General features: G+C 41.6%; 1 protein-coding gene and 1 pseudogene across 1 annotated transcript; one reads left to right on the top strand and one right to left on the bottom strand.

Moving 5' to 3' along the window:
- Positions 1 to 3,929: 3,929 nt before the first annotated feature.
- Positions 3,930 to 9,719, bottom strand: slc39a7 (solute carrier family 39 member 7). Its single transcript, XM_035681652.1, has 8 exons — positions 9,575 to 9,719; positions 8,164 to 8,683; positions 6,886 to 7,054; positions 6,499 to 6,576; positions 6,189 to 6,323; positions 5,965 to 6,078; positions 5,079 to 5,275; positions 3,930 to 4,329 (listed from the first exon to the last, which is right to left on the bottom strand). Exons 2-8 carry the CDS (start codon positions 8,674 to 8,676, stop codon positions 4,075 to 4,077), a joined length of 1,461 nt encoding a protein of 486 aa, XP_035537545.1. The 5' UTR covers positions 8,677 to 8,683; positions 9,575 to 9,719; the 3' UTR covers positions 3,930 to 4,074.
- A 769-nt stretch (positions 9,720 to 10,488) lies between these two features.
- On the top strand, positions 10,489 to 13,623 carry LOC118342956 (annotated as a pseudogene).
- Positions 13,624 to 14,313: the final 690 nt, after the last annotated feature.

Genomic DNA, 14,313 nt, shown 5'->3' on the forward strand with positions numbered 1-14,313 from the left:
TGTTTTTTCTCTGAAGCTCGGTATATACATTTAACTTTAGAGATATGTCATTAAGAAAATTCATTATAGTCCAATTAAATATTAAAGTGATTACATCAATCAAACTGAATATTAAACTACTGAATACTACTTATGTTCAAATAGTTTTATTGTGAAACCTGAGCAGATGACAATAAATGCAGCTGGTATCATTCTCCCGGTATCCCACCCTGCTTTCCTGGTAGAGACACAGATGCAGGGGCATTATGGTTGGGGTGGCATAACAAGAAACTTCAAGTATATAATTCTAATAACAGACATTGTTTCAGGCCTTCTAAAGCATGTCACAGCAAGTAAAACAAGTTATAGCAACTGCTGCAGCAGATGTTGAGATTATCGCGTGGAGGCACACTGACAAAACATGTTGCTGTAATGCATAAAGTTCCAGGTATGAAGTAAATATGTGTGAAAACTATCAGGAACAATTGGTTTTATATCTTTATTTTCCAGACACATCACAGTAAGTTACATAATCAGTTACAATAATGTTATTGTGTGGGAATGGAAAGACTCAGTGAGAGTCACTGTGACACTTAATTATTGCTCTGTACCATTTGATTAATGTTAGCCTTGCAAATTCTTATTGCTCAAGGTGACTGCAAATGGTAGATGGCCCCAAAGAACAGGAGGCTTATGGGAAATGTGGTTTCAATAAAACAAAAACTCTGAAGTTTTGGTGAAACTAACTCAGTAATGATTCACTTACTTAAATCCAAATAATTAAAGTACAACTCCTTCACTGCAGAAACATTGTAGTTCTGCATGGAAAATGCTGTTGCATGACTGTTGCATGACTGATGCATGACTATGACATACAATGACCTTTGACTTCAAGTTGCATTTCAAGTTTTGCCTCATACTTGAGTGCTTTCGATTTCTCATTGTACCATATGTAAATCCATTGGAAACCACACCTTTGTTATATAAGAGGGGGAAACGACAACAGAAATGACTCTGCGTAAACTCTATTGTGTCACCAGTTGCTTGGTAGGATAAGGAGGAGGTGAGCGCCGCTGCGATGTGCAAACAGGGAGGAGAACAGATTTAAAGTATGACAGTAAGGATGTGATTGGCTGAAGGAAAATGAGGCTGAAACTGGTTGGTTAACTGAAGAGTAACCACCCGTAGTCGAGTAGAGAAAGAAAAAAAGAGAATTGTGAATGATTGAAAGCAAGGTCTTTCTGATTGAACTCACTCTGAGCTTCATATAAAAATGTAATTTTCAGGTATAATATCTCTCTATCCTGTGACATTCACACAGTCACTACATCTTATGACAACATGGTGTGTGAAATGTCCAATGTAAGCTTGTTTTATTAGGTTGATGGAGGAAATATTGTATTAGAGAATGTGATGTTTTTTCTCTGAAGCTCGGTATATACATTTAACTTTAGAGATATGTCATTAAGAAAATTCATTATAGTCCAATTAAATATTACACGTTCACTATGTAGTCTGTTAGCATGCCAGGGTGTGCTAATTAGCAGTCATTTAAGTACAGCTGGGGCTGATGGGTCATTAGTTTTGCATATTTCCATTTCGACCTTACACTGTCAGCATGGCTAACATCATTCGGATAGGCCTGCCCACAGAAATGGACGGGCCCCTGAAAGAAGGTCTTTTTACAGTTAGGGTTAGGGTTAGGGCTCATGCAAGTTTAATCTGGCAACTTGATTTGATTTACCAGCTGTTATAAAACTTCTTCCACGGTACCTTGTGTTTCTGTAAGCATTATTTGGACTTGTGTGTCTTTGTTGTTCTGAACACCTCATTACCTGTAGAGAAACTCCTCATGTTACTCATGCTGATGGTAGTGAGCCAGCGGCTTTGTGTTTGCCTCAAAAGGTATTCTAATTATTTGACAATGATAATCAGCCTCACACTGAAACCTTTTGCTGTTAACATATGAAACCCCTGTTACTCCAGGCCACAACTTCCTTAATAATTATTAGGACTTTATTCTTCTTTTCTTTTCAGGCCACTTTTTAATTTCCTGATGAGCAGCCATCAGTATTTGAATGTATAGAAATAGAAGACCATTTACATTTCAGAAAGAAGAACTGTTTTCTACAATTACTTTACAGTTTTAGTTACTAGTTACTTTAGTTGACAGTTTTAGTTGCTAGTTACTTCATGAATGAATATTATTTGCGTAGAAATCACACAAAGAGCTTATAAAATATGCTGCTCTGTTATAAAATGAATGCCCCAACAGTATGTACAAGTAAAGATGAAACAGTCGATTGGTAGAAAATTAATTGGAAACTATTTATGTAAATAAAATTCATCTAACTTGCTGCGTATGACTCCTGGAATTGAGGACATATTCAAACACTCCTTTTTATATCAGTATAAAATGAAATATTTAGAAGGAAATAAAACAGCTTTAAGCAGCTGATAATATTCAGTATGTCGTGAGAGCCACTGGGCCGAGTGATTCATATACCACCAGGAAACACATTCACATAAACCTTTTAGTTTCATCTGGTTTCCAGTATCCAGAGTGCCACATTTTTAGCTGCACAACAACACATTTCTTTTTCACTCTGAAGCTTTTGTCATCTTTCTAAGAAGGCAGGCGGAGGTTGGAGTGACTAATTACAGTGTGTGAGATCAACCACATTAAAGGAAGGCAGCATAACAACTGTAGGGGAATTCAGTAAGATGTCAGGATGTAACAAGCAGGACCAGGATGGCCCCCAGTGCTTTACACCCAACTCTTCATCAGTCCTAAAAATACTTGAAAACCTTGTTTGGTACAAAAACATCCTCAGGGGTTTTCAACTACAGCACCTGAGCCCATTCTGAAAATCTGATTTATATTTTCAGATCAAGTCAATTTTATTTTTATAGCACAAAATGATACATTTGTCTCTTATGACTTTACAATCTTTGCAGTATAGAGGACACCCTTTATTCTAGACCCGGTTTGATAAGAAACCTGACTGGATTAGTAGCAGAGCAACAGCTTTCATGCATATAACTACAGCATGGGTGTGACACTCTGCATGATAGCCATCAGGTTAAGTGAACCTGAACTCAACTGTTGAGGCCCTTAAAAAATATCTAACACAAACTGACAGACCTCCTGCTCCCTATTGTGGTCAGGTCTGTTAATAGCAGATAAAAATCACAGTTTGTTTCATCCGTGTTAAATTAAAAACAGGCCATTCAACCATTTACAAACTTACCTCTTATTACATTTTTAAGTACAGATCTTTCATTACAGAATATGTTGAAAATCATCTTTCTTTATCTTGTGTAGGAGTGTTAAAGGTTAAAACAACTTCTCCTCTCATAAAGATTTGAATGATTTGAGAGTAAACATCATGCCGTTTCGAGCACATCTGTAGAAGCCACAACATTTACTTTTTATTTTGTGGAATGTAAAAATATTAACATTCAATATCTCCAAAGGAAACAGACATTAAACACGTACAGCATCACAGAGCAGGTCACTGTAGGGAGGAAAACTGAGCCAGACTATTGCTTTCTCTGCTCTTTCAATGACCCAACTCTGAAGTGAAGTTTTAAGGACCAGCCACTTGCAAAAGTGACAAAAACTCTGGTGTTACCATTTGGCTAGAAAATGACTTTTGGAAGGGACTGGCTGTCAGTTTAAGCTGCAATAAAACTGTAGCTGATTGATCCATGTAGTGAAAGTGGTGAGTGAACTTTGGGACCGGCGGACAGAAAGATTTCCCCTTCCTGTTGGTGATGAAAAAAAAAAAAAAAAACTTTACCACCAGGTTGTTTCTTTCCAGCTCTCAGTCTCTCCCGCTGAACAGTTTTTACGAAGCCAAAGAAACATCGACACTAATCAAGGATGTGACATTGAACTGCTAAAAAAAAAACACATGACAGAAATCATCCGTTCGCCATCAGTGGGTGTTTGTCCCAAAACAGAATTAATAAAAAAAACAAGAAAACACACCCCTGACCAATAATAATCCACTTGAACTCTACCTACAACCTTTTTGACCTTTTCCCTGCCTGTCTCACTCTGTAAGGAGCTTCTGTCCGCTCTGCTGCGTCTCACTCGTACTCGGCGATCAGCACCATCATGCCCACTCCGAACAGCAGCGCCAGGATCTCCATTAGAGACTGGCCGAAACTGCAGCGGCCCGCCAGCAGTTCTGGGAGCACGGTCACTGTGGCGATGTAAACGAACCCGCCGGCTGTGAAAGGCAGGATCCAGGCGGTCGCCGCGGCGCCCACGCCCTCGGCCAATAGGGAGCAAGCTGTGCCCGCCAGAGCTCCCAGGGCTGTCAGCAGCTGTAGACACATGGCCTGATGGGAAGGAGGAGGAGGAGGGTTACTGCAGTCTTAATGTTAATATTTCTCCGTACCTTCATTTATTTAGACAGTGTTTCTACATTAGGAATAAAAGGGCAAATAACGAAACATAAAAAGGAAACGGAATTCATGAGATTTAGCTTCTTTCTTTCTTTCTGAATCTTTCAGGCAATTTTACAGTTTTATTAGAACAACATTTCTTAAATAACTCATTCTGTCATCATACTGAGTTTTAGCATTGACAGTAAGATTCAAGGATTTTGGGGCTTTATAAGAATATCAAGGAGCTGGATGGTTGTAGAGTGTAGTTACCAATCAGACCACAATGCTGTGCAGTGATTTATAATGAAGGTGGAGCAAAGTCTGTATAATGATGAATGTGGCTTTAGTTTAGGTCATCGACTACTGGCTTAATGGATCAGGACACAATGAGTGGGGATATGGACAGTCTGTACAGCACACAATAACCATCTAACCTGTATGTGTGTTTATACAGCTGCTGTTGATCACTATGTAATACCTTCGTGCTTGTTTATGCTTGTATTGCTTGATATCTTTGTTAAGCTCTATGTATGTACCATTTCTGCTCCTTCTGGTTTGTTGAGCACAGTGTGTAAGTCACTTATATTTCTATTTAGGTGTCAGAATATTGGTCCAATAAACTCCTTTAGGGTTTAATACTTTGACATTTCTGATTATCTGACATTTTCTATTCTTCTATTTGACTCCGAGTAGGCAGGTACCTTTTTTTTGGTGCAGCCAGACTGCACAAGGATGGCAAAGTCTCCGATCTCGTGTGGGACCTCGTGCAGCAGGATGGTGACGGTGGTGACGGCGCCAACTGTTGGACCAACCAGGAACGACGCTCCGATTGCCAGGCCGTCAGTAAAATTATGAGTGAAGTCAGCAGCCAGATTCAGGTAACCCGACACCTTGATGTCTGCGTTGAGAGAATGGGGGATAAATGGCGTTAACACTGGGTCAAGTCGTTTTCTGATAGATGGAGGTCACAATGTTCTGATCATAAAGATTTCCAGGATGCCAGCAGCACATAAGTGCACCAGAAGAACAACACACATCATTTTATTGTGTTACACAAAATATATTAGTTACTTTTGGTGCATCCAACAACTGTTTTTACCTTACTTTTGAAGTTCAAGTAGTTGTTTCAACAAACTGTCATTAATAATGCTGCTGAAACTATAGTTACATAACTCAGATACCTCTTTTCATTCAGTTTCAGACCAGTAATAACATAAACATCATAAACATCACGTTGTTCGTCTGCAACACTGTTTACCGGGTCCCTAAGTCATTATTAAAATCTGAATAAATGTACCTAAATAACTAAATAAGTATTTATTTTGTGCGTCACTGTTGAAGAACACAAATAGTTATATAGGAGCTTTGCCTTAATAAAATACATCACAAAACACCAAGCTGCACAATCCTCCAGATCTCCAAAATCTATTAGTCCAGTGTTCGATCCAAACCAGGAGCTTTGCATTTCTTTAAGGGTTTTTAAGTCTTCATATCTAACACAATCATAAAACCACACTGCAGTTCAGTGACTGACCAGCAGAGGGAGCTGTTGAGTGCATCTACCTTTGTTTACACCATATTGCTCACCTGTGCTCTTCTTCTCCTCTTTCTTTGGCACCTTCTCGTCTTTGCTTCCTTTCTCCTCTTTCTTCTTCTTTTCCTTCTCTTCTTCTCCATCACTGTCCTTTTCCTTGGGAGCGTCTGAAAGTGTTACATAAACTAAATGTTACTAAAGCGACTAAGATTGTGTTTGAGGATGAACATTTTTATCAAACAAAAATATTCTGTCAGGAGACTTTCCGGCGGCGTACCATGTGAGTGTCCGTGGGAGTGTCCGTGTCCGTGCCCGCCCTTCAGCAGACGCACAAATTTCTCTACAACCAGGAAGGCGATGATCCCGCCGAGGACCCACAGACCCACTGACATCATGTGACCGTGGGCAGCTCCTGTGCAGGAAGAGGAGAAGGGGAACTGTTTGGAACTGTGATACATCTGCTGATGGCACATCTATGTCTGCAAATGTCACCATTTAGAAAGCAGATAAAGGGTTTTGGGGGGTTTGTAGATTTATTTGGTCGATTTTTGCACCTGTCAATGAGAGAAAAGGTAATTACTGCATACCGTGGGAGTGACCGTGCTCATGTGACTCCTCACTTTCGTGGGAGTGTCCGTGATCGTCGCCATGGTGAGAGTGCGGCTCTGTGCAGAACAGATATGAAACAAAAGGAAACGGATGTTAAACTCTAAAAAAAGAGTTACACCTGCATTCTTCCTAATGGCCAGCAGGGGCAGCTCTACAAAGTCTGACAGAACTGAGCCTTATGGATGATTTATTACCTTACCTCCATACAGCTGATACAGATTGTTCTGCATTGCCTATTTCTCATTCAAGATTTCTCAGAAACATATTTCTGTACCGTTTATCTGTAATACAAGAACGCGTAACCAAGCAACCATTGTTTCCTGCTATGGACGAGTTGAAACAGACCTAACGGATCGACTACCTACCCAAAGCGTGTGGTATGAGGTGGAGGAAGGCGTCGCCCAGCAGTCCACCGGAGGCGAAGCTGAGCAGGACCTTGAGCAGGTTCTGGTGCTGGTCGCTGTTGGACTGAACCGGGATCAGAAACAGGATGAGGAAAGGAGCCGCACTGATCAGCAGCGTCGCTCCGATAGCCTGCAGACAGGGAAGGGCCGAGGTTTACAGTTCAACCGGAAGAACTATTCAACAGGAGAGGAACAGGGATGTGTGGAGGAAAGCCTGCTCCTGGGAGGCTTCAGGAGGAGCACAGACCTGATTACTCAGCTCAGATAACAGAGGAAGGCTCAAAGTGACTGTGCACTGCAGTGATACAGCAAATCTAAAGCAGCACACACTGGATCTGTTCAGACGAGATACAGTCTGACAGCGCTTACAGTCCAACACATAAGTGTTAAGCACATAAGTGGGGAAAATAATAATAATAAAAAATACAATAGGTTACAGCAGTAAAGAAAGTGTGGCCTATGACAAGGCAAACACCAGGATACTGATGACTCACTCTAGCAACGGGCCACAATACAAACTCCTCAGAACAAGAAGCACATCGAGTTTTAAAGAAACTCGTGCAACAAGTAGGAAGTGAAAAGCAAAAAGTACAAGTTCAGAGTTCTTCTTCATCAAAGTACGGCTGACCTGAATGTGTTCAAAAATCAAAGCCAGACCACTCGTTGCTTTTTGGTCAACAGGGTAAATTCTCCTCGTGAGAACAGCTGGACTGGAGTTACTGCTGATTGCCCTCCGGTGATAAAGCTGAATAAAGACTAGAGCTGAGCAGAACTCTGCTCAGTTACATCACATTGTAGGTGTTCAAGTGGACTAAATAACACAGTTAGTTTTTAAATGTCTATTTCTTCTACAAAGTACCTAAAGAGACATTATTTTTAAGATCAGTACCACTCTTAAATCTGACAGTTAAATAGACAGACTGTCTGACTCTAAAAAGTAAAACTAGGAACTCTCCTATCCGTCTGTGAACAGACAGAGAAGAGAGTTCTCATCCAACTTTCAGCAAGAAAGCAAATACGAATATTCCCCCAAACGTCAAACAACTCCTTTAAAATGAACCTAAGCAGACTTCTTGATTAAACTGACTGCTTACTACAGCGTGACCCTGAGGAACGCCACCGACAGCGGCTCTCTCTCTCCCAGCTCTGACGGAGATATTCCTTCCTGGCCACATCTAAATCAGGGCATCCCGTTATTCCCGTTATTCCCGTTATTCCCATTCTAACCAATGACCACACCTGCGTCCAGAGCTCCACCACGTCCCTCTTCACCCTCTCCGCTCCGTGAGAGTGTCCGTGTCCACTCTCCTCCTTGTGCACCCGAACAACGTCCTCCTGATGAGCGTGGGCGTGCCCGTGGTCGTGCCCGTGGTCGTGAGCGTGCCCGTGGTCGTGGGCGTGCCCGTGGTCGTGGGCGTGCCTGTGGTCGTGGGCGTGCCCGTGGTCGTGAGCGTGCCCGTGGTCGTGCCCGTGTCCGTGCTCCTCCTCCTCCTGTGCAGGGAGGTTGGCCTCGGCGCTCCACTTGCTCGCTCCGTGGAACATCTTCACCTGCTGGCCTTCTCCGTGGGGGTCGTCTTCTCCGTGGGAGTGGCCGTGGTGATGGTGGCCGTGGTGACCGTGTCCGTGGTGACCGTGTCCGTGTCCGTGTCCATGGTCGCCGTGGGAGTGGCTGTGAGCGACGGTGGAGCGGGGGACTAACAGGAGTAGTGCAGATGTGACCGCCGTCAGTGCCAGCAGACGTACACAGCCCATAGTGTCCCTAAAGAGAGAGAGAGCGGAGAAGAAGAAGTACTTTAGTTTTATCTGTGATTTGAATATTTTATGCACCAGGTCACATTCCTACATGGCAATAAACAAAATTCTGATTCTGATAAATACAAACTCATTGCTGTCTGATGTTCACTCAGTGGCCCTGTTTACACACATATACTCTAATATATAAGTAGATATAATATAATAAAACCAGAACATTCACTTCCAACATGAGCAAATATCTCACATATCTGGGTTTGTTGTTCTTCACTGCGGGCACACAATGACCCCCAGATGTTGAGAATAACTTTATATAACCTTATATATTTACTGCAACCTTTTGATTTGAGGTCATGCCAGGTGAAGATGCAGCTTACATACTGTATACGGATAAAAACACCTGTGCAGTCTGACACACTCACATTAAACCACATTAACAATGAATAGGTGACTTTCTGCAGTTTCATTCATACCACAGATGACCACACAGTCAGATCTGTGTCCCTCCTCCTCCTCCTCCTCTTCATCAGCTCATCATGTTGCATTAAAGAGGCTGAAAGCTGCATCTGAAGCCTGACCCTGTGCAGATGTGCAGAGAACTGCAGATGTGCTGCAGGTTTTAACCATTAAACTGTCTCCGGGTTTGAGCTGCTTTGTGTTTACTCGCCTCACAAATGAAGGTTGTGGACGTGCAGCTTTAAAACCTGCCAGATGTTAACGTCAGGAGCAACAGTAAAAGCTGCACAACATTACATTCGTCTTTATTTCTCCTCCTTCAATCTAACTTGTAAAGAAAGCCCGTTAGCCGGCCCAGCTAACGGGAGCTACCGTGTTGCTGCAGCGGGAGCGACATCACGAAGCGGGAGAAACAATGAAAACACAGACAGTTCGTCCTCACCGGGTTGTGTCAGGTATCAGTGCCTGTCGGGCCGCTGGATAACTCTCCGTCCTGTGTGCGATATGTCCGGTAACCCGCCGATATCTCCGTGTACGTCGATGCTAACCGGGAGAAGACGTGGCATTTACTCAAGTTAACTCTGCGAAATCTCGCGAGAACTCGTTCCAATTCAAAGCGCGGCTTCCTTCTACGCGCCCTCGTCGTCTCTCCTTTCATGTGAATACGCGTTAAATCGTTCAGGACACGATTATAATTACACTTTAATGTCTTTTTTAATGTTTCTACAAACTCTGCCGATCATAAACACCAAAGGAAGTGGATTCGTGAAGCCGTGAAGGAGACACGGGAGGGATGATGAGGGCTGAAGGGAAATATCGCGAGATTAAATCCAGAAGTTTGACTCATCACTTTAGAGCATCCTGGAGGAAAACAGGATGTTTGTTTACAGAAACTGCTGATACATAAATAAATAATAATAATAATGAAAGAGTGTTAGTGTGAAAATATTACAGCTTTAACAACAGCTTCACTAAAAAAGTACTTTGCACGAATAAGTTTTTGTAGAAAACATCCCAATAAATAGTAAAATAATAAAAACATGTTGCAATATAACTGCGTCATTACACAGAGCGGGAGTTGTTTTTGTTGTGATGAAAGAGTCTGTATGAGATGTTCATTTTTAAACTTTTTGATGACATTAAGACATCAGTAGGTAATAAAGAGTGTTTCAGCTGCTCTGAGTGAGGCACAGTGAGCTCTGAGACACCGAGGGAAGCTCTCATTATTATTGTTATTATTATTATTATTATTATTGTTATTATTATTAGTGATAGAAGTAGACATAGTCCTTGCATTGAACATACAGGCCTCCTCATGACTCTGGTGGACCCGCCCACAGTGTGCAGGTTCAGTATTAAAGGCGAAGGTCAATCAGCTGACTGCAGCTCCTGAACTGGAGGCATAAACACAGACTGTATGATACAGTATATTATATTTAAAAACAAGATGAAGACGTTACTCGTGTTGCTCCTCTTCTGTCAGGTTGCATCCGCAGGTAAGATCAGGAACTACTGTTTCAATCAGTCTGTAGTTCCTGTTGCAGTAAAAGCTGTTGTTTTTTTCTGCGCAGAGCGACAAAAGGTTTCACTTTCGGTTTTTAAAGTCGCTCAAATGAGATCCAAAGCGTTATAAAACAACTCACTCACACTTTAAGGCAACAATGTGTAATGTTTGAGTCGAAACTGAGAAACTAACATTCACTGTTGCTAGGAGACAGAGGCTTGAATGTGTTTTTAGGACTTTGTATGACACCCAACTGTCCCTAATATTATTGTGTTATTGTGCCATGGAGTTATCCATCAATAATTAATTAATTATGTTTTATAATGTGGAGACCAACAGGTGTCAATATGTGCACAATCAACAGTGATGTAGCCTATACGTAACATTCATATGTCAGTAAGTAAGCAATGTAATTTAAAGACAGTACAGTGTTGTATTATATTGGGGCAGGAAACATTTTGAGCATGTTTTGGTATTGGAGAGGATATGTCCCCCAATTTATATTATAATAACTGCCTTTGTTGTTGTTTATATTTTGATATGACATAATTAAATCACATAACTATACACATATATAATATATATATAGTATATATAGTAATTTCAACAACTAGGTTTTTGTAATAACTTAATAATAATTGCATAGATACACAGCTGCAAAAGAGCAAATCTCTGGTGTACATGAGCTGAAATAAGACTACAATAATTTTTTTAGACCATTATGTTGAGGGGAATTAATCAATCAACCCCAAAAAGAATATATAAAATGTAATTTAAAAGCTGTCTTTGCCCAACAGTGAGACACTCCCTGAAATATTTCCTCACTGCAACTTCTGGGGTTCCAGACTTTCCCGAGTTTGTGGGTGCTGCGATGGTTAATGAAGTTCAGGTCGGTTACTGTGACAGCAACATCAAGACAGCAGAACCCAAACAGGACTGGATGAAAAAATTAATAAAGGATGACCCACAACACCTGGACTGGTATGCTCTGAAGTGCTCTGGTAATCAGCAGGTCTTCAGAGCCAACATTGACAGCTTGAAGCAACGCTTAAACCAAACTGGAGGTACAGTGTGTTTGTTTTTGTGCACACACACATCCCTGGCTTCTCCAGTGTTTGTTTAAATCCTAATTATTTACATACTTGATTGAAACATACTGAGTTTGGCCACTGCTATTACTTTTGTTCATCTAAAATTAACCACACCTGAAATGCCGGTGGCTTTGTGAAATTATTTTCTTTTGCATGGACCAGTTAAGAAACACCGTCTTCCTTCCTGCCTTTGCCACTCACTTGACTCTCCACCTGCCTTCACATCAACCTGTAATTACACCAATATGCATGTACCTGCACAGGATTTATGCTACACATAATTAGGGCAGCCCGATATGGTAAAAACATCATATTGGAATCATTTTGAAAGATACTGATACACAGTTACATGGGAATGATAATGTTTGCATCAGAAAATAGAATCTTAACAAAAAACCTAATAAAATTGTGAGTAGGGGTTTGTATCAAACACATTTTGGTTGTTTTCTTAAATGGAGAACAAGATTTTTAGAGCAGGGCGCCTCAGCAGCACTACAGTACTTAAGTATAACGCTGACAAACATTTTACCTTTATCAAAAACATTACAGCTCTTGCGGTTTGCCTATTGCTTCTGTGATTTGCATATTGCACATGGCCATATAGCGATTTCGATAATATTCCAATTAACTGTGCAGCCCTACACATAATCCACCACCACCATAATAACTTCTCCTTAAAAAAGCCCAATTACTCCTGGCTGACACTGTCTGTATTCAATGACTCTGGTGCACACAAGAGTGTCATGGACTGGTGGTCTTGCGTCCCAGCATTAATGTCACTCTGCACCCCTAGGATAGTAATCCTGGTTGACTTTGATAGCAAATTCTTGGTGTACCTGCCTGCCAGATTTGTTCTCAGCACAAGGTTCCTCGTTGTACCGTAGCTATTTAGATACCAAATTCTCACATCTCCCTGGATTTGTCACATGTCTCAGAATGTAACATTACCAGTGACTGCCCTTCACAAGTCACCTAAGAGAGAGAGACAGCTATAGTGCTACATTATGGGTTTTCAATAATGGCTGTCTTCGTGGGAACCCCAGTTTAATTTCAGCCTCTAGAGAATTTTATAAACGTTGCTGAAGTCTCTATCTCTATCTCTAACTTTCTCGTAGATGCCCACATTTTACAGAGGATGTACGGCTGTGAGTGGGATGATGAGACTGGAGAGGTTAATGGTTTTAATCAGTATGGTTATGATGGAGAAGACTTCATAGCATTTGACCTGAAGACATTGACATGGATCGCTCCAAAACCTCAGGCTGTCACCACCAAACTGAGGTGGGATGCTGAGAAAGCTAGAATAGAATACAATAAAAACTACTACATCCACAAATGCCCCGACTGGCTGAAGAAGTATGTGCACTATGGGCGGAGCTTTCTCCAGAGAACAGGTAGAATCACATGACCTGATGTACTGTGGTACACTGACTCATTCAAACATTCATGTTCCTTTTTTCTTTCTAGTGCACAGTAACATTCAAATAAAAATGAAACAATATATAGACACATCCTTGTGTCTCAGTGTAAACTCATCTGTTTCTGTCTGACTCTCTCCAGAGCTTCCCTCAGTGCTCTCCTCAAAGACTCCCATCCTCTCCAGTCAGCTGGCCACGCTACATGTTCTACCGCTGACATGCGCTTACACTCATCTGAGAAAGATGGAGAGAGGAGATTCGATGAGGACGTGGACTCCGGAGAGAGGCCGTCTCCAGACCACGATGGATCCTTCCCAGATGAGGGTTGACCTTGAACCTGCATTCAGTCGAACCGGAAGAGACTGGAGGAGGGTACGACTGTGTGTTTCAAGCTCTCCTAGTTTATGGAAGAAACGACATCGTCACCAAACTGGACAAGAGCAGAGATCAGAAGCCAGACTGGGTAAAGACTGGATAAGATATGCGGTCTTGGGGAGTATTGTCTTAATCTGTTAGCTGGAATGGTAAAAACACTGAACACAGGCGTGAACAGTAAAACAGAGCGAAGTTCAAGTAAAACGATTGTTTGTGAAGGTCCATTGTAACCCATGACGCAGCCCCCGATTTGCTGCTGTACTACAGTATAGACATTATCGTGGAAACACATTGGCAACCTGCAACCACATTTAGAGGACGAGATGCGAACATAATATTCTGGAGAGGTCCTCAAAGATAAAGCTGTTTCACGATAATAGTCGTCTTAGAATTAAAATGCTAATGTAGTTAGCAGCCCAGTGCACCAAGAAAGAATTAAGAAACAGTGTGGACTATTTTTAAGGTTTGCTTTTAAATGACCTCCTGAGATTTCTTGGTTCAAAGATCAGAATGAGTGTATCACCTACTGCAACGTTGAGCACAGGAGTTGTCTGCGCGAGTAGTGGAATTTAGTGTGCCCACTTAGACGAACACGTGACTACGATTGTGATTGCAGATCTCATTGGATGATTGACAGCAATTCGCCAACTCGCCAGAATGGGTCCTCAGATATACGAAATTAGAGAAGTAAGACCCCAGAATCACAGTGAAGATCGACAACAGCAGTGCGTGGAGTGAGGTTGCGAACCGAATGGAGTTAAAAACCAAAGTGGAATGCGTGTCTTTGGTTTCC

This window comes from Morone saxatilis, unplaced genomic scaffold, assembly GCF_004916995.1.
Source record: "Morone saxatilis isolate NCDOM2014 unplaced genomic scaffold, NCSU_SB_2.0 Contig9, whole genome shotgun sequence".
Classification (NCBI taxonomy): domain Eukaryota; kingdom Metazoa; phylum Chordata; class Actinopteri; family Moronidae; genus Morone; species Morone saxatilis.

Coding starts and splice junctions, on each gene's coding strand:
- slc39a7 (XM_035681652.1), bottom strand. CDS start 8,676: ATGGGCTGTGTACGTCTGCTGGCACTGACGGCGGTCACATCTGCACTA. Junction 6,079..6,188: donor CTCCCACGGACACTCACATG/GTACGCCGCCGG, acceptor TAACACTTTCAG/ACGCTCCCAAGGAAAAGGAC. Junction 5,276..5,964: donor AGAGGAGAAGAAGAGCACAG/GTGAGCAATATG, acceptor CTCTCAACGCAG/ACATCAAGGTGTCGGGTTAC.